The following is a 20,767-nucleotide window of genomic DNA, read 5'->3' on the forward strand; positions in this document are numbered from 1 at the left end:
TTTATCACGTTTTTTTTTTTACTGGATATCTTCTTTACTTTTGTTTTTGTTCTTTTTAACCTGTGGGGTGCTGTTAGGAACGCCAGAGTACTTGCCAGGAGGCGAAAGGCAGGTTGTTTCTACCATAAGAAAAGAGGGGGATTAGGATTCTAGCGGAGCATCCGCTGTTGTGGAGTGAACTAAAGTCGTAACTTTGTTGCGGCATTATCGCGGGAAGGAGGGAACATCGAATTCGAAGGAGAATCGGTGGGCAAAAAAGAGGAAGTATGCCACGGGAAATCATCACACTGCAGGTTGGTCAGTGCGGCAACCAAGTTGGATCTGAATTTTGGAGGCAACTTTGCGCAGAGCATGGTATCCGTCACGATGGTGTAGTAGAATCGTTTGCTAGTGGCGGGGATGACCGCAAAGATGTTTTTTTCTACCAGGCTGACGACGACCACTACATTCCCCGGGCGTTGTTAGTTGATTTGGAGCCGCGAGTCATCAACGCTATTCAACGTGGCAGCATGCAAAGGCTTTTTAACCCTGAAAATGTGTACATTCATTCCGAAGGTGGTGGAGCAGGCAACAACTGGGCACACGGCTACGAGATGGGGGACACAGTCCAGGAAACGCTGTTTGATATGATAGAGCGAGAGGCGGAGAACAGCGACAGTCTGGAGGGGTTCGTGCTTACGCACAGTATCGCTGGAGGAACGGGAAGTGGAATGGGGAGCTACCTTCTCGAGAATCTGAATGATCGCTTTCCAAAGAAACTTATTCAAACTTATAGCGTCTTCCCCAATCAGTCCCGTGGTGGTGACAGTGACGTCATTGTGCAACCCTATAACAGTCTTTTGGCTATTAAGCGCTTGACGCTGCACGCAGATTGCGTTGTTGTACTGGACAACACGGCGTTGAACCGCATTGCCACAGACAACCTTCACATATCTTCACCAACTGTCGAACAAATGAATGGTCTTGTGAGCACCGTCATGGCAGCCTCAACAGCGACGCTGCGTTATCCGGGGTACATGAATAACGACCTCATGAGCATGCTCGCGTCGTTGATCCCTACGCCACGATGTCATTTTGTCTGTACAGGTTACACACCCACGACACTTGATACATCAAATATACAGTCTTCTGTGCAGAAAACTTCAGTTCACGATGTGATGCGGCGGCTTCTGATGCCAAAAAACATGATGGTTTCAACGTCCATGAAGAGTGGTTGTTATATTTCCTTGCTGAACCTTATTCAAGGTGATGTGGACCCCGCACAGGTGCATCGGTCACTTGAACGTATTCGGGAGCGCTCACCGAACTTTATCCCGTGGGGCCCTGCATCCATTCAAGTTATATTGTCCAAGAAATCACCGTATTTGGACACAAGGCACCGTGTAAGTGGGCTCGTAATGGCCAACCACACAAGCATCAGCTCCCTCTTTCAGCGAACACTCAAACAGTTTGACCTACTGTTCAACCGTGGTGTTTTCCTTGAGCAATATAAAAGATATGGCCCCATTAAGGACAACTTGGATGAGTTCAAACATTCTAGGGATGTGGTGGAGAGCTTAGTTTCTGAGTACAAGGCATGTGAGAGCTCCGATTATATACGAAACTTTTGATGGGAGGTAGAGAAACACAACACGTGGGACCTCAGGGAAATTTTATGTCTGTGTCAAATTTTCCTATGCATGAACACATAGAATAACCACTAACTTAAGGATTACCGTCGTTTTGTTGGGAAAAGGACCTTGTATAATCCTCAGTTCTATTGTCCTTTTTCCCCCCAGTGAGCTGTGTATCCCCCGGGTGTAGCGACTTTGAGGGTAGGCGCAGAGCAGCGCGGTGGAGGGGAACGTGAGTGACATTTCTCTCTTTGTAAGATGTTACTTCCACTTAGCTTGCTACAGAGCCACAGCCACGCCACCCGCAACTGTACATACGAAAGGCAGAATGTGGAGGGTGTTGTGGACACGAACCTCCTGCGTGACGTTGGTGGTTGTGTGGTGAATGGTGTGGCGTTTTGTGAAGCACCTAATTCTGTGCAACTTCCTACCCTCTTTTTCCCTCGACTGTGTGCAAAGGGGAGTAATAGAATGAGGCGTAAGTTAAAGTTGCGGATCATCTCCACCTTCGAATTTGGTTTCTGTCGCCCATCTTTGCGCTATCTTTCTTGTGTTTGGAACATTATTGCTGTAGTATTTCCCCGCAGGTTGTATGTCTTGATGATTCACCGAGAGTTAGCAGATTCTATTGCACAACTAGAAAGGGATCTACGCATAGCCGATGTTAACGGATCTGGTTTCGTGTCAAATGCCGGTTTTGAGAAGGCACTGTTGCTTAACGGTGGTTCGATAGGACATATTGAGGCTCTAATAAAACAGTACGGGTCCGAGGAACACGGCGAAGTTCACTATGCGCGATTTCTCAAAAATATGAAATGCCTTGCCAGTGGCTCTGCAGGGCCTTCGTCAATTACTTGTGGTGGGGGTGATATGCCCAACTCTGTTGCTAGTCAGCAGTGTCAGGAAACAGGGCTGGCATCGCCATGTGCGGGGCAAGCGGTGCCTCCACTAAAGCGCTGCCCGACTCCGCATCGATGCCCAATGGATATGGTTTGTTGTCGTGAGAGGATTTGTGATAGATGCGATGAAAATATCCTTACTAGTACCCCCAGTGGTCAAAATGTTTGCATAGAAACTCATAAAGGTGCTGTGTGCACATATGAACTTTGCCCGAATTGTGCGCATCCCCTTCCAGTCGAGATGCGCGAGATAGTGGCGGATAGAAAATGCTGCGTTGCGAAGCCAACGATTACGGACACGCCCAACACTTTCACGACGAGCACGTGGTCATGTTCTGTTATGGAAGGGAAAGGGGACAAAGCGAAACCGATGTCATTTTTTTCCACCACTACAGCTGGCTGCACAGATGCTGTGGTTGTGGAACCGGTGCAAAACAATAGAGCCTCACTAAATCAGGGCGAACGTCAGAAGTCGTTGGTAGAATACGGGAAGACATCATGTGCTGTGGGTGCGGTGGAGGTTGTGGTTTCTCCTGATGCATGGTCAGCTGGATCGGACAGACTTATCCCCCTCCGCGAAGTGTTTCTCGTTATCAGTCACGAGTATTGTGGTGAAGTTACACTTCAAAGTGTGTGGGAAGCATTTAAGTGCCGCGGAATCGACGTCCCATTTGTAGAATTAGAAATACTCGCGGATTCACTGGGCTTACGTGCTTCGCGTACTGAGGTTGAGTGTTGCACCTCAGGCACATGCGTTAGCGGTGCTAGAACACTTGGTGTTGTAGATTTCTGTCTTCTGGTTGCGCGGATGCGCTCTACCCTGATCGAGCGTATTCGCCGGTCCTCCCTGTGGGGATCGGTGAGAACAAAGCTGCTATCGAATCAAATCCCTCGGATAGGAGTGGCGAATGCCAGCGTTGCGGCGCAAAAACAAATAGGGAACGATGACCGTGACCCCAATACTGCTGGAAGGACAGACGGAATGCATATGGAGCAGCCGGTGGCACTCGATGCTTGTTCCTCTTCATTACCTGCGCCATCCCGTTCGTCGCCGGCGAGTGAGGCACCAGGGGACTGCAAGCAAGATGGGTTTCCGCCCGCGTGCTTGTCGACAATGGCGGTTGAAAGCAAAGCGACTTTTGAGAGGACCCTGGGTGGATCCCAAAAGGCGAAAGACGGCTGTGGCACTTCAGTGGCTGTGGCATCATCGGTAGCAGAGGGTGTCGAACCGACGGCGTGTGCCAATGGTGAATCCATCGCAACGCAAGGGTGCTGGCCGTCGTCTTCCAACTTGAAATTTGCGCCACCGCGCCCCGAGAGCAACGGATACGTCTACACGAATGTTCAACAGATGCACCTGCAGCCAACAGAAGGCCATTTCATGACACCTGTCAAACAAACAAGCGGCTCGTATAGTTTATATTGTTGCCACAGCCGCTGTGGCTGCCCAAATCTAGCCTGCCATAATCTTCCGCAATCCGAATTGGATTTGGTGGCGGGGGGAAATCAATCCAAGGAGTGTACGGACATTTTGGGGAATCTGGTCGCCGGTGGCCGGGGGCTCTACAACCGGTGTGGGAGCCAGCCCACGGTAGGAATTCGTAAGTACACGTCACCCGACGGCAATGGGCAATGCGATGGCGCAGCTTTAGGATGTTTGGCCAGCGAAGGCACCCCATATACGTCATGTAGGTCGGTGCCAGAGGCAGCATCAATGCAGCTGTATGTGCCAACAAACCCCTTAAGGCCTCCCTGTGAGTGTGACGACCATGAAGGGCAGCAAGGCGCCGCTGGACCGAGGGGGGACCCCGAAGTAGCAGCCTCAGCATGCGCTGCTGAAGAAGGTACCAGAATATCGAACCATTCGGCTGTGTGCCCAACACCGGATCATTGTGTTCACCACACAGGCGGAGAAAATGACGAGGTTGCAAGTGTGGCTGCTCCCCCAGCCGTTGTTCCTCCGGTGGTAGCCCCTACTGTTGAGACTAGGGTAGGGCCGTCCACCTCGTCACAACCTAACGGTAACCGGAAGGAGCAAAGAGAGCTTGTGTCCGCTACCTCCGGTACTCGGACTTGTCCAGTATCTCGCGATGAAGGTGTGGGGCAGAAGAGTGCGAAGGGGCCTAGGTCAGCATCGGCGGACAAAAAAATTTCACCCTATTCGTACCTTTACAAGGCCTGCTCTGACTCGGGGACCAGGGGTAGGTCCTGTGCAGCATGCGATGCGCGGCATGTTCCGGGTCCGTCGACGCAGTCATCCGCTCCTAAGGGTCTTCGAGAGCGGAAAAGGGCGACGTCAATTGGCCCGGTGCAACAACCCGTTACACAGCCAAAGTTGTTCAAGGAGGGAGACCAGCGGGTTGGCAAAGCGTCGCCCGAACCGATATCGAAAGATGCCTTACCAAAGCTCCGGGGGAGGTATCCTAACCTGCTTTCGCATTGCAGCCGCTTAGACCCGACACATAGCGGGTGCGTTTCGCGGGAGCAGCTCAGAGAGGCACTTCACCTGGCCGTTCCAAGCCTGGCAGCAGAGGAAGTCGAGGCGCTCGTACGTGCAAGTGCGGAAGGAGGAGAATGCGAAGAGAGGTGCAACTATGTTTCGCTCACCAACCGCCTTCTCGACATGGAGCAAACTGCCCAACAAAATGGGCAGGGCTGCAGTTCAGACAAGCGCTGTGACGGGATGCAGGGATCGATCGAATCGTCTGCAGGCGTTGGTGGCGGCACGGACAAATTGACTACAGGAAATGTCGCGAATGGGGGCCGGTCAAGGATACATCGACTGCTACAGAACGAGTTAGTCAATGCTTCTGGTGGGGACCGGCAGCATCTTCTGAATATATTCTTTGCCCAAGATGATACCCGCACGGGGTACTTGGAGGAAAGTGTCTTCCGCAAATGCCTTGTACAGCTATTTCAGAGAGGTCGGCGGGAGCTCTCCACATGTTTACTGGATCAATACGTGCGACTCTGCCGTACCCCTTTTGAACGGAAAACCGTCAGAGTTCAAACTGCTCCAGCGTGTGGGAAGCAAGCGACTCACGAAATAGTCTCGCCTCCGAGTTCTTCTGAAGAGAGGGCTGCTCGACAACGGGTGCGTAGCATTCCCAAACCACTCTGGGCTGTTCTTTGTGATTACCGATATATGATTGAAGAGTTGAAAGTATAGAGGTGTTGCGGTCGCCGCTCAAATGACCGGTGAACAAGTGTGGGGTTTGCCACTTTTTTTTTCTCATTTAGTAAGCTTGCTTTTGTCCGTTATGGCTAAGGTCATTGCCCTGATATCTAACGGGCCGCTGGAATACTCCAAACTTGTGCCGTTTTCGGCGATGTTTACGACCAATAGTTGGTTTGCACTGAGCGAGACCGATTTTATAACTGCAATGACAATGACTCTTTCCTGCTTCTACTGCTGAACTGTCATTCTTACCGCGTTTGCTCACCGCACCTTCTTTTTCCTCGAATGTAATCTTAGAAAAATACAAAGCGGAGAGCGCTACAGCATATTTGCGTAAATAGGTGTAAGAAGGAATTAGACACACAACACTCTGCCCCTGCTTGTTTTTTTTATTTTTCCATTTCATATTTATCTTGTGTATTATTTCCTACGCGTTTGTTAAGGTTGTTTGTGACTCAAATTGTTCGTAAGCCCAGTTGTGCTTTGACAGTTTCCCGCTGGTTGTTCGAGCTGACTTGGATTAGGGGCACCCGCAGCTTGGAGTGTTCCTGTTTTTTTGATTTTGTTAGCCTGCTGCTATGAAGGCAGTTCAGAGGGTGTGCTCTGATGCGCGGCACTTGTACGTGTTTGGACGCGTTAAAGACTTTTTTGCCTGCGGTGATGCTGAGGTCACGGAACGTCTGACTATTCAACTCGATCAAAATTTCTCTGATGGCTCCCCCAACTTTATGGTTGTGCACGACATGCTCGAGGGGTGCGGGGCTAACACGCTGCTCTTCACCTTTCAGCCAAATCCTGACGACCCGGGGATTCCCGATGATGTCCTTTGTGTTGTGAATCCGCAGAAAGGGAAGTTGCCGTACCTCACCGGCCGTGTGGTGTATTTGGTGCGGCCAGACAATGGCAAACCTATCAACGCAAAGGAGGCATCTCAGGTTGTTCAGGATATCACGATGGGTTCTCTCGATGGCAACCTATTGCAAAGCTTCGAACACCTCCTGATGGAAGTGTATACACCTATGTTCAACAAGCTGAGCAAATGGGGGAAGAATACTTTGGCGGAGCGGAATAGGTTTATTGTGCACCTCCTCCGATATGCGGATCGCATTTCAGAGTTACAACAACTACAGGGTGAGCGTTATGAACTGCGACCTGTTAATGCGGAGACGTGGAGGCTGCTACAAACAGGGGGCCTGAACAAGCGCGGTGGAATCAACGACCCTGGTGTTGTGCACTGCCTGACGACAACCGTGGAGGAATGGATTAAGGCTGTCTATGACGTGGTGCAGGAGGTGCCAAACTATGAAAATGAACTGAGTGAAGAGAAGGCAGGTCCAAAGACGGAGATTCAGCTTTGGAAAAGCCGCCTGGCGAAGTTGCGCCTGGTAGAAGAACAACTTGAAGCTGTTGAGGCGCCGCGAGCCGTGCAATACCTGCGTGAGGTTAAGAGCCCACTGCTACAACGATGGGTGGAGGTGGATGCCGCGCTTAATGATGCATTGTCGGAAGCTCAGGAGAACGTGAAGTACCTGCGTTCCCTCAGCAAATACTTTGATGTATTATACTCATCGGACATTGCCCAGATCATTAACATGCTTCCTTCGCTCATCAGCAACATACGGATGATGCACACGATAGCACGCTATTACTCGCGGCGGGAATGCATGACAGCACTCTTTTTTAAGGTCACCAACGCCATGGTTCTTTCTTGTAAATCAGCCATCAACCCATCGGGTGTGCGCAGTCGTATCTGGGAGTGCGGGCAGAGCCCCGAGTCCCTCAAAGAGTTGTTACACCAACTACACCTCAGTGCCGAGTGTAATAAGGCCTACAACAAAGAGTACAAGAAGGCGCAGGAAATCCTCGCAAGCAAGGATGGAAAACAGTTTGACTTTGATGAGTTGAAGTTTATGGGGCACTTCAATCTTTTCACAAAGCGTGTGGACAAACTGATCAGCGTGTTTAGTACAGTGCAGCAATTTGTAGAGCTCAAGGCATACAATATTGAACAAATGGAGGGCCTTATCCCACGGTTTGAAGAATACCTTGGCCATCTCCGCGGAAAGACTACCGACATCCTTGACATCCACGACAACAACAAGTTCGACGTGGAGTTTAAAATATTCGAAACACGAATTGCCGAACTAGAGACATCGATGCAGGTGGCAATCAACTCCTCATTTGAGAACATCACCTCGACCGACAACGCTCTGCAGTTACTGGCCAAGTATCAGCGTATTCTCAAGAATGAAGCTTTCGCCGCCGATTTGGAGTCCAAGTACCTCGTCATTTTCCACAGCTACGGTATGGAACTTGAGAATGACCAAAAGACCTATGAGCGATACAAGACCGACCCACCAGTCGCACGAAACATGACACCAGTTGCTGGAGCCATCAGTTGGGCACGGCAACTACTCCACCACATCAAGTCGCCTATGGACAAATTTAAGACCAATCGCACAATCATGGCGAACACGAAAGATAGCAAGAAGGTGATTCGCACATACAATAGAGTTTCGGTTGCGCTGATTGAATTCGAGGCTATTTGGGTGGATGCTTGGAAGCGATCGATTGAATCGAGTAAAGCCGGACTTAATGCGACGTTGTTGGTGAGACACGAGGGGCGTTTGTACGTAAACTTTGATTTGGAGATAATGCAGCTCATTAAGGAGACAAGAGAGTTGATGTTACTCGGTGGTATAGAAGTACCTGCGGCAGCGAGGATGGTGCTAATGCAGGAGCAGCGACTGAAGACATTTTACAATGAGTTAACTCACCTTGTTAAAGAGTACGAACGTGTTGTTGGTCGCGCTGGAAGTACGCGCAGCAAGATCGTTGGTGTCACTCGCCCGTTGCTTCAACCAAACCTCGACGCGCTTGATGCAGTGTTTCTTCCTGGTGAAACCACTCTCACGTGGTCTTCGTTAAATGTTGATACGTACCTGGAACGAGTCCAAAAGGCAATTGAAGATCTTGACATTCTCGTCACGAAGGTGAATGACATCATTCAGCACCGAATCCAAGTTAACCTCAAGCTTATTGCTTCTACGCTGCTTGTTAACCTCTTTGACGACCATTTCTCACTTGATCAGTTCGTGCAAGTGCAGGAAAAGCATATTCGGCAGCAATGCGAAGTGATGGATGTAAAGAACCGGGAGGTTGAGGGTGCGGTCGAGGATGTCGTGATATGCATTCTCGCTAGTCAGGGCGTTACTTACAGTACCGATAAGCTTGACAATGTCCAGCGTGATCGCATTGCGACGCTCAAAGGGCACTTCAATCGTCTAATGTTCAAAGCGATCCTCACGAGCACCACCCGATCGTTGAACTTACTCAAGAAACGTGTGGGCACACGTAATCGTGTGTCCTTCCTTTTTGTTGAAAAGCCCTTCTTCGACGTTGATGTGCAACTTATTAATGCGGAGCCGTACGTGTTTTTAAGCCCTTCCCTTGATGAGGTGCAAAAGGCTATCAACCAGTGTGCAACGGCGGTACTTTCGTGCAGCAAATACATGACCCTTTGGGAGGGACTGGGCGATGATGCGCTTTCGTTCTTTGAGGAGATTGCGAAAAACAAAGAGATTGTGAAGGTTGTTCTACTGCTTACTGGTGGCATCCACGGCTTAAAGAAGCAGGTAATGGAGTACCTTAACCACTTCCACAAGTACGAGTATCTGTGGAAGTTGGACATGAACGAAGCTTATGATGAATTCAACTCAAACGACCCAACACTTGACGACTACGAGCAACGTTTACAAGGTTACGTGGCGTTGCATGATGAAATTGAGGGGCTCACGTCTGTGTTCAACATCGGCAGTCTGGCACTGCACAACAAGCCCCTTAAGGCCGATCTTCTTCGGAAAGTCATCGAGTGGAAGGAGCTCTTTTCCAACAAGTTGCACGCCAAAGCACAATTGGAACTAGACAGCTTAACACACAAAATGGATGAGGAGGCGCATCAGCTCTCGTTACCCATCCCTGATCAGGAGAAGCTGGAGGACTTGCGCGTTCTGATGAACACTCTGCAGGACATCCGTGATAGGGAGTCACTGGTGGAGTTCCAGTTTTACCCCGTGCAACAGGCATATGCATTGTTGCAGCGCTTCAACGTTCCTATTTTCAAGGAGGAAATCGACCGTGTGGAGGATATTCGGTTCAAGTGGCGCAAACTACATGCGCTGGCAGAGCGACGCTCAGACGAGATCAACAATCTTCAGTACGGTTTTAAGAAAGGTCTTACGCAGGAGGTGCAGAAATTTGGTGCCGAAGTCATTGCTTTCCGTAACGATTATGACTCCCATGGACCGATGGTAGAGGGTTTGAAACCTCAAGAAGCTATGGAGCGTCTAAAGCGTTACCAACGCCAGTTTGATGACAAGTACCGTAAGTGGATTACCCTTATGGCAGGTGAGGAACTCTTCGGTCTTCCCCTGCACAAATACCCGGAATTAGTTAAAACAAAGAAGGAGCTTGAGCTCCTCGACAAGTTATACACGTTGTACATTAATGTGCTTCATAAGGTTGACGGGTACAATGATATTTTGTGGTGTGAGTTAGATTTCGATGCCATCGCGGAGGAAGTGAGTGTATTTGTGAGCCAGTGTAAGCGTTTGCCCAAGTCGTTGCGGGATTGGGACGCGTATGTCGAACTTAAGAAAATTCTTGACGACTTCATGGAACTCCAGCCTGTGATTCAGGAGTTGAAGAATCCCGCAGTGGTTGAGCGGCACTGGCAGGAGATCATGCGTGTAACGGGACATAAGTGGCGAACCGATCCTGATCTGTTTAAACTTCAGAACCTTGTGGACGCGAACTTACTTCGCGTGGTGGATGAAGTCGTTGATATTGCGAGTTCATCCGTACGCGAGTCTGAAGTCGAGGCGAAATTTCGGGCGCAAGAGGTGTTGTGGAAGGATCAGGAACTGAAGTTCTCAGAGTTTAAGCATCGTGGACCTATCATATTAAAGGGTGATGATACAACGTCTAAGCGCGAGGCCTTGGATGAGTCATCGCTGGCCATTAACTCCATGCTATCGTCTCGTTATTGTGCTTTCATGCGCGATACCATACAAGGTTTCCTTCAAAAGTTAGTGAAGGTGAGTGAGATCATAGCCCTGTGGGTTGAGGTGCAGTTTACATGGCAGTACCTTGAAGCGGTGTTTGCAGGTGGTGACATCATGAAGCAGTTGCCCCAGGAGGCCAAACGGTTTGCGATGATCGATAAGGCATGGCAGAAAATTATGAACAAGGCCAATGAGACACCCAATGTTCTTGAGTTCTGCTACGAAAACGAGCTACTCCAGAACCTTCCAAACCTGAAGGAGCAGTTGGATGAGTGTCAGCGGAAACTCTCTCTGTATCTGGAGCAGAAGCGTAATTTGTTTCCACGATTCTACTTTGTTTCTGATACGGTGCTGTTGGAAATCCTGTCTCAGGCGAGCGACCCGCAATCCATTCAGCCACATTTGGCATCGATCTTTGACGGTCTCTCATCTGTGCGGTTCGAGCGTGTGAAACCCAAGGAAGCAGGGGCGCAGCCGTACTTCCAAATTGTTGAGATGATTTCTGGTGAGGGAGAGTCACTCATGATGCGAGAACCTACACCGTGCGTAGGTAATGTGGAGGATTGGCTAAACCGTCTGTGTAGTGGTATGACTGACACTGTGAGAGAAGTGGTGAAGGCGAGTGTTATGGAGTTGGGTACACTGTTGGGAAATACGAATTACTTGGGAAGCATTATCGAGCGTTACCCGGCACAGGTTTCCCTTCTCATGCTGCAGTTTTTCTGGACGGCCGACGTGACGGAGTGTATTACAAAGGGTATTATGAGATCCCGTGGGCGCGAAGCAGCAACATCACGAGCTAAGTGCGATGCAGTGAAGAACTTTCTTGTTAGTCTAACGACGTCACCTGAACTTGAGCGGCAGCCTAAGCGTATGCGTACCAATGTGGAGACTCTCATTACGATTCAAGTGCATCAGCAGGAGGTGTTTATTGATTTGCAGAAGGCCTCCATTAAGGAGCTCACACATTTCGATTGGCTGAAACAAGCCCGTTTCTACTACAAGCCAGAGCGTGACCTTACCATTATTTCAATTGCTGATTCTGACACAGAGTACTGCAACGAGTACTTGGGAGTTAAGGAGCGTTTGGTCATCACCCCGCTGACAGATCGCTGCTACATCACGTTGTCGCAGGCGCTCGCTATGTACATGGGCGGTGCCCCGGCTGGACCTGCAGGTACAGGTAAAACCGAAACTACAAAGGATCTCGCCCGTACATATGGCAAGTTTTGCGTCGTCTTCAATTGCTCAGATCAGCTGGACAGGCATGCGATGGGGAAAATTATACGCGGTCTTTCCCAGGCTAATGCGTGGGGTTGTTTTGATGAGTTCAACCGTATCGACCTTCCCGTCCTCTCCGTCGTTGCGCAGCAAGTTTCTTGTGTGCTTCAGGCACTTAAGCAGCACAAAGACAAGTTCATCTTTATCGATGGGCAGGTCACCGACCTGATGCCCGGGGTTGGATTCTTCATTACCATGAACCCTGGTTACGCAGGACGACAGGAGCTGCCGGAGAACCTGAAAATTCTTTTCCGTGGTGTTACGATGATGATCCCTGACCGTCAGACCATTATGAAGGTCAAGTTGGCCTCACAAGGGTACAGTCTCGATGACCTGTTGAGTAAAAAGTTTTTCACATTGTATAAGCTCTGCGAAGAGCAGTTGTCGAAACAGCGGCACTACGACTTTGGTCTCCGTAACATTTTATCTGTGCTGCGTACAGCCGGTGCGGTGCTGCGTCGCAATCCAGGTAAGGATGAGGAGGATCTTTTCATGCGCACGCTGCGCGACATGAACCTCTCCAAATTGGTGTTTGAAGATATAGAGTTGTTTGACTCGTTATTACGCGATATGTTCCCTGGACGACAGTTTGTTAAGGGCTCGCATCCTGAGATTGAGGGAGAGTTAGCGAAGGTGATCGAGGGAAAAGGTTTGCAGCTATGGGGACCATGGATAAGCAAGGTGTTGCAGTTGTACGAAACAAAGTTGGTGCGTCACGGTATTATGGTAGTTGGGCCTGCTATGTGTGGCAAAACACAGTGTTACGACGTCATGACGGAAACGCTTAGTCGCACGACGGTGCCTCATCAGCAGTTGCGTATGAATCCGAAGGCCATTACGGCACCGCAGATGTTTGGTCGCATCGATGTCTCGGGAGACTGGCATGATGGCGTTTTCTCATCTCTCTGGCGCGCTGCCGTTCGCCACGCAAAGAAGCGTAACGTGTGGATTGTGTGCGATGGACCAGTCGATGCAATTTGGATTGAGAATCTTAACACAGTTCTTGACGATAACAAGTTGCTTACGTTAGCTAACGGGGATCGTATTCAAATGACTGACACGATGAAGTGCTGCTTCGAAGTTGAGAACTTGGCAAATGCCTCCCCTGCTACTGTATCCCGAGCCGGTATTATTTTTATCTCTGATGTTATTCTGGGGTGGAAGCCGGTGCTCAAGTCACGTTTCTGCGCCACTGTGAATGAGGAGGGGCAGATCCTACCAGTTGATGTTGTGAAGAGGTGCAACACACTCCTTGCAGAAAAATTGCTTGCCTTGTTCCTCCCCACGGAGGGAGAAGGCGGCGAGCCAAGTTTGACAGAACGGGTAGCGACATTCTACGAAAAGGAGTGCAGCATCGTTATGAAGACATCTATTGCTCACCTTGTAATTAATGCCTTCCATCTCACAGTTGCTCTTGGAGAAGAGGTGGGCGACGGTGTGCCCGTTAGTGACGCGCTGGCACTGAAGATATTCTGGTTCAGTCTGTCATGGGCATTCGGTGGTGTCCTTGAGTCGAAGGACCGGTTGAAATTTGATGCCCTGGTGCGTGAGCTCTACGACGGCTTACCTCCATCGACAGAAGGCACGGTATTCGACTTTTCGCTGAACTGCAAGAGTGGTCAGTGGGAGCACTGGGATGGGTTCTTAGAGAAGTGGAAGTACCCTGGCGATGACAGACTGGACTTCGCCACTTTGTTCATTCCCACAGCTGATTCTGTGCGACTGCACTTCCTTATGAACTGCAACTTTATACAGCACCGACCAGCTTTGTTGATTGGTGTGAGTGGTACGGCTAAAACGGTAACAGTTGAGAAGTTATTACTGAAGATCAAAGCTGAGTCTGAAACGTCGAACTTCCGTAAGCTCAACTTTTCGTCCATGACGACTCCCCAAAACTTCTACAATGCCCTTGAGGACATGACGGAGAAGCGTATGGGTTCTACCTTCGGTCCGAAGAACTGCGAGCAACTGACGGTCTTCATTGATGACATCAACATGCCGGAGATCAATGAGTGGGGCGACCAGATTACAAATGAGATTGTGCGCCAGGTGGTGGAGTCTAGCATGGTTTATGATCTAAGTCATGCTGGTCGGCGGAAGGAGTTGCGCGGCCTTGTTTATATGGCTGCCATGTCGCACCCATCTGGTGGCAAGAACGATATCCCCAATCGTTTGAAGCGCCACTTCTCGATCTTCAACGTGCCACTTCCAGAGGAGAGTTCTGTACAGCAGATTTTCGGTGTCATTTTTGAAGGTCGATTCTGCAATGACAACTATGCGCGCAGTGTGCAGGACATCGCTAAGATGCTCACACAAATGTCGATCGATTTCTGGCGCGCGATAGCGAAAAAGATGTTACCAACACCCGACAAGTTCCACTACTTCTTCAACTTGCGCGATTTGTCGCGTATTACACAGGGTATTATGATGGCTGGTATGAACGATGACCCCGAGAAACCCGAGAGAAGGTCCACAAGCAAACCGTGGGAAGTCGTAACGGACGCTGTAACGCTTATCAGGATTTGGAAGCATGAATGCTCTCGTGTTTTCAGCGACAAGCTCAATAGCGTGGCGGACAAGCGGTGGTTCGATGACAACGTGCAAGACTGTGTCGTGCAGCACCTCACGCCAACACAATACCGAGATGTCATCGAGCAAGTGCGTGAGCCCATTTATATGGCAAATTACCTGCGGGACCCCATTATTGATCCTGAAACTGGTGAGATTGCAGAGACTGCTCCTCGCATTTACGAGCCAGCACCATCGATGGAGGTCCTCCAGGATCGCTTGCTACGTGCTATGAAGGCTCACGACGAGCAGCCCCGTGTGAAGCAGCTGAAGCTCGTCTTGTTCGAAGCTGCTGTGAAGAATGTTTCCCGTATTTCTCGTGTCCTGTCGATGCCGCGAGGTAACTTATTGCTGGTTGGTGTTGGTGGTAGTGGCAAACAGTCGCTGACCCGTCTTGCTGCACATGTGAATTCCCATGACTACGCCACGTTGGTTTTGTCCAAGGGGTTTGGTGTCAACCAACTCTTCGATGCCATTCGTGAGCAATACGTTATGGCAGCGACGAAACGCCCAGTGACTATGCTATTCACTGATAATGACATCAAGCATGAGATATTCTTGGAGTATATCAACTCCTTCTTGTCAAATGGTGAAATTCCCGGTCTGTTTGCATCCGATCAGCGCGATTCAGCGATTAACGACATTCGCCCCGTCATGAAAAAAGACCCTTTCGTCAAGTTTGAAGATATGAACGAGACCTTGTGGAAGTACTTCATTAACCGTGTTCGTGAAAGATTGCACTTTGTGTTATGCTTCTCGCCGGTGGGAGATAAGTTCCGTACACGTGCGCGCAAGTTCCCGGCCCTTGTGTCTTCGTGTATCATCAACTGGTTCTTCCCGTGGCCAAAGCAGGCCTTACTCGATGTCTCATTCCGAACGCTGAAAAATTTTGAAATGGCGACCGAAGATAAGAATAAAAAAGCGTTGGTGGAGCTTATGGCAGAGATCCATTCCCTCATGCTTGAGAAATCTGAGGAATACCTTGCGCGGTACCGACGGTCGGTATACAGCACACCGAAGTCCTACCTTGGCTTTATTGAGTCTTACACGAATGTTTACACAAAGAAGTTTAATGAACTCAATGAGGATGCCAGCAAAATTAACAAGGGTTTGCAGAAGTTACACCAAGCAGGTGAGGATGTGCGAGTGATGAGGAAGCAACTTCAGGAGAAGGAAGGTTTGCTGCAGAGCAAACGAAAGGAGACGGACGCGCTGGTCAAGGAAATTGAAATTCGTACCGCTGAGGCTGAGAAGAAACGGATGGAGGTGGAGGTCGTGAAGGAGAGTGTTGCACGGGACGCTGCCGTTGTCGCACAGGGTGAGGCTGAAGCTAAGAAGGACCTTGAGGCGGCTGAACCAGCCCTGCTGGAGGCCATAGAATCACTTAATTCTATCACATCCAATGATTTCACCACATTGAAGAAGTTGGCGAACCCTCCGGCGCTGATTAAACGTATTTTTGATGCTGTCTCAGTGTTGCTTCATAGGCCATTGATGGTCCCAGGTGCGGAGGAGGTGAAGGGTGCACTGTGGATTACAGACTCATGGGAGTTTAGCGGAAGACAACTTGCGTCTGATTCGTCCACGCTTGACGTTCTACGGTCATTTGGTGAAAATCAGAAGGATTTCATTAATGAGGAGACATGCGAGTTGCTGTTACCGTATTTATGGATGGATGACTTCACGCAGGAGCGTGCGCGTAAGGCCTCCGGTAACATTGCTGGTCTCTGTACATGGGTGCGCAGTATGTACAAGTACATCAACATCGCCAAGATTGTTGCGCCGAAGAGGGAGAAATTGCGTATTGCGACAATTAAACTGCGTGTGGCAAACAAAAAGAAGGAAGAGCAAGAGGAAGAACTTGCCCGTGTGACTGCTGAAGTTGATCGCTACAACCAGCAACTTTCAGAGGAGAACGCAAAGAAGCAGGCCCTTGAGGACGATGCTACACGCACAAAACAGCGTATGGATAGCGCTAACGGTCTCATCGATGCTCTCTCCGGTGAACGTGAAAGGTGGACGCAGCAAAGCAATGACTTCAAGTCACTGATCGAGCGTCTTGTTGGTGATGTTGCCCTCAGCTGCGCTTTTATTTCTTACTGTGGTCCCTTCAACTCAGAGTTCAGGCACCAGTTGCTATATAAGAATTTCTACGTCAAGTGTAAAGATCTGAAGATCCCCGTGACATCCGACATCAACGTTGTGAAGTTTCTTGTAGACGAGACAACTATTGCAGACTGGCAGCTTGAAGGACTACCAGCAGATGATCACTCTGTGCAGAATGCCATCATGATCACAACGAGTGCCAAGTTCCCCCTGATGATTGACCCCCAGGGACAGGCGCTGAATTGGATCCGCAAGCGTACCGAGCGTATGCAAGGAAAACTCTGCCAGTTGAGTGATCGTACGTTCGCAATGCACCTGCAGGAACAGCTTGATCTGGGTTTGCCACTCATTGCAGAGAACGTCCCCGAAGAAATTGACCCGATGATTGATCCCGTGCTGGAGAAGCAGGTCGTACGAAGTGGCAAGTCTTTAATCATCCGTGTCAACGGTGAGGAAATGAGCTACAATGAAAACTTCAGCTTCTTTCTTACGACGAAGTTGCCCAATCCCAGTTTTACGCCAGAAATGTTTGCCAAGAGTCTTGTCATTGACTTCACAGTGACGATGGAGGGTTTGGAACAGCAGCTGCTGTCGCATGTGATTGGCCGCGAAAAGGGAGAACTGAACGAGGAGAGTGCCAAACTTTCCGAAGACATCAACAGCAATGAGAAGCGCCGTAAGAATCTTGAGGATCGTCTTTTGAAGCAGTTGAGTGAGTCCCAGGGTAACCTTATCGATGACGTTGTGCTCATCCAGACCCTCCAGGAGACGAAGGATGCAACAGCAGAGATTGCAGAAAAACTTGCCACAGCACTTGAGACACGGAAGCGTATTGCCGGGGCGTGCGAGGAGTACAGACCGGTTGCAACACGCGGTGCGGTGCTGTACTTCCTCGTCGTTGAGATGTCGTTGGTCAACCACATGTATCAGACGTCTCTCGTACAGTTCGACGGCATTTTCGACGGTTCCATCCAGCGCTCAGAGCCGCACCCCGTCACAGCGAAGCGTATTCAATGTATCATTGACTACCTTACCATGGCTGTGTTCAAATACATTATTCGTATGCTCTTTTCGTCGCACAAGCTGCTTTTCGTACTGCTCATGGCATGTAAAATTCAAATGAAGGTTGGGCAGTTGGACGCCACCTCGTTTGACGTCTTCCTCAAGGGCGGGGGTGCCATGCAAGTGGACCGCTCAAAGCCATTTGCTTGGATTAAAGATAAGATGTGGGCGAATATCCTTGCCATGTCGGAACAATTACCGCGGTCGTTCAAGCAGCTTCCCGATCTCATAACCCGCAGTGAACAGGTGTGGCGGCAGTACATAGAGTCAGACAACATTGAGAACTTACCAGTGCCTGATATAAACGAAAAGCTCGACAGCTTTGAGCGACTTCTCATTGTGCGTGCCCTTCGTGAGGATCGTGCTATGCTTGCTGCTAATCTTTACGTGGCCCGTACGCTCGGCAAGGAGTTCTCTGAAGCGCAGCAGCTCGATCTACAGGGCGTGGTAGAGGAAACAAGCGGCCTGACACCTATTGTCTTCCTTCTCTCTCAGGGTTCTGATCCGACGACTCTTATTGAGGCAACCGCAAAGTCGCTTAAGAAGAAGATATTTCCTATTTCAATGGGACAAGGTCAGGAAGAGGCGGCGATGAATATTGTGTCTGGCGCGTGGCACAACGGTGACTGGGCCCTACTGCAGAACTGCCACCTTGGTCTACCCTTCCTCCTGCAGCTCGAAGAAAGACTTCGTCAACAACATTTGCCCGGGGAAAAGAAGGCTGATATCCACGAGGAAGCGCGCCTGTGGGTGACATCGGAACCACACAAGTTATTCCCCATTGGACTGCTGCAGATGTCGATAAAGCTGACGAACGAGCCACCGCAGGGTATTAAAGCAGGTCTTGTCCGTACATACTCATGGATGTCGCAGGATTATCTTGAGATGTTCCGCCGCCCCGAGTGGCGTCCGATGCTTTTCACCCAGTGTTTCCTGCATTCCGTTGTGGTGGAGCGGCGTAAGTTTGGACCCATTGGTTTCAGTGTGCCATATGAATTCAACCAAGGTGACTGGAACGCTTCCGTGCAGTTCCTCATCAATCACATGACGACCATCGGTGAAGCCCTGAAGAATCCGGTTAATCGTGACACCGTGTGCTATATGGTTTCGGATATTCAGTACGGTGGACGTATTACAGACAATAACGATCGTGCTCTCTTCAAGGCCATCACTGAGTTCTTGTACGACTTACGCATTACAAACCCGGAGAGGTCGCGCGATATGAAAATAGCCAACGACACTAAGGTCCCTCTCAATGTCATGACCTCTACAGGGGGTCTTCACAACCCATACCCGTGCGAGATCACGGAGTTCGCACCTGGGTACGGTATACCTCTGTTCGATGACATTAACAAGCACAGGGAATTCATTCGCGACACGTACCCCGATGTGGACACGACAGAAGTGTTCCAGATGCATTCCAATGCTGATATCACGTACCGTACACGGCAAGCGCAGGAGGCGCTGAAGACGATTTTGGATATTCAACCAAGAGACGCCGTAGCCAGAGGTGGTGTCACCCGTGAAGAGAAGGTTTTGTCGATGGCGGATAATTTCCTGCGGCAGCTTCCAGCCAACTGGGTTGTAGACCGCAAGCTTCATTTGGCTGATAAGCAACCACTATCCATCTTTGCAGGACAAGAAATTGATCGCTTGAGCGTCACCGTTCGTACAATCCGGCAAACGTGCACGAACCTCAAGCTTGCTGTTGCCGGAACCATTATTCTCACTCCTGCGCTTCAGGACGCATTGGATTATTTGTATGCCGCACGTGTGCCACCGTCATGGGTTGCTGTGGGATGGCCATCACCTAACATTTCGCTCTGGTTCGCTGAGGTACTCCGCCGTTACGAACAGCTTGATGGTTGGGCCCGCAACGGTCGGCCACCCGTCTACTGGCTGCCAGGATTCTTCAACCCACAAGGTTTCCTCACCTCCGTGCGGCAAGAAATTACACGTAGCCACGCAAACGAAGCGGTGCCATGGGCACTCGATAAGGTGGAAACACGGACGGAGGTTCGCTCGTCCGAGTACCGACCTGGTCAGGAACCGAAGGCGGAAGATCTGAAGACGGAGCGAGGTGAAGTTGTCATTCATGGACTCTTCCTCGAGGGGGCTATGTGGGATAAAGCGAATAAGCGGCTGAAGGATCCACCGCCAGGTGATCTGTTCCGTGAATTGCCCATGTTGCTCATTTCCGCTATCAATAAAGATGCACCGCCGCCGCACATGAATGCACCGATGAAACCTGGACAGTTGAAGGAGAGGCAGAAGAAGCAGGAATATTACCGTTGCCCCGTTTATAAGTATCCCACACGGTCTGATTTACACTGGATATTTGACGTGAACCTCCCCGTGGCTGAGGACGACGCTTATTGGCGTATGCGTGGCGTGTCACTGTTGGGGTGCACCGACTAAGGGGAAGGTAGTGAATGGTACCGTGAATGTTCACTGTGTGTTACTTAAGTGTGACCAAACAATCATGTGACAAAAGTTGTGGGAGAAAGAAAGAAAGAAGATACGAGAGGTAGTGAGTCGGGAAAGAAGGGAATAGATTTTTCGTTTCTGATTCGCAGGGACTCACCACAATGTATAAAATCACACCTTACTGCGAGAGAGGATTACATAAAGGTATATGTATAAAATGTTAAAGAGAAATATGAAGAGTTTTGAAGATGTGAAGGTGTGAGACAGACAATAGATTGTGATATGATGTATGCTTAATACGTGTATAACTGAAAGATGTTTAGATTATCTTTCCAGTTAATCTCGTGGAACTCATGCAGAGGATATGGGGGTGGTCTGACTGCGCCTCAGGAGGCCTCTACCACGTTTTCTTTCTTGATTGTTTCTAACAACACTTTCTAAAGTGTGCCAGTGGCAACGTTGAGCCCGTTTATCTCGCCTTTCCTCCTTAGTTGTCGCTACCGATACATATTTGCATGCATGAACTCTTCTTTTTTTTTTTCATTCCTTTCTTTGAACGCCTTGGTAAGG

General features: G+C 49.7%; 3 protein-coding genes across 3 annotated transcripts, besides 1 other annotated feature; all 3 read left to right on the plus strand.

Moving 5' to 3' along the window:
* Window positions 1-20,767: part of a sequence feature (sequence corresponds to BAC RPCI93-27F10) that runs on past both edges of the window.
* Tb927.3.910 (gamma-tubulin) lies at window positions 267-1,610 on the plus strand (the record flags this gene model as incomplete). The annotated part of the gene is made up of 1 exon (XM_838594.1): window positions 267-1,610. One exon carries the CDS (start codon window positions 267-269, stop codon window positions 1,608-1,610), a length of 1,344 nt encoding a protein of 447 aa, XP_843687.1.
* Tb927.3.920 (hypothetical protein, conserved) lies at window positions 1,872-5,681 on the plus strand (the record flags this gene model as incomplete). Its single annotated transcript, XM_838595.1, has 1 exon — window positions 1,872-5,681. One exon carries the CDS (start codon window positions 1,872-1,874, stop codon window positions 5,679-5,681), a length of 3,810 nt encoding a protein of 1,269 aa, XP_843688.1.
* Window positions 6,269-20,188, plus strand: Tb927.3.930 (dynein heavy chain, putative; the record flags this gene model as incomplete). Its single annotated transcript, XM_838596.1, has 1 exon — window positions 6,269-20,188. The coding sequence occupies one exon, from the start codon at window positions 6,269-6,271 to the stop codon at window positions 20,186-20,188; it is 13,920 nt and encodes a 4,639-aa protein (XP_843689.1).

Source organism: Trypanosoma brucei, chromosome 3, assembly GCF_000002445.2.
Source record: "Trypanosoma brucei brucei TREU927 chromosome 3, complete sequence".
NCBI lineage: Eukaryota > Euglenozoa > Kinetoplastea > Trypanosomatida > Trypanosomatidae > Trypanosoma > Trypanosoma brucei.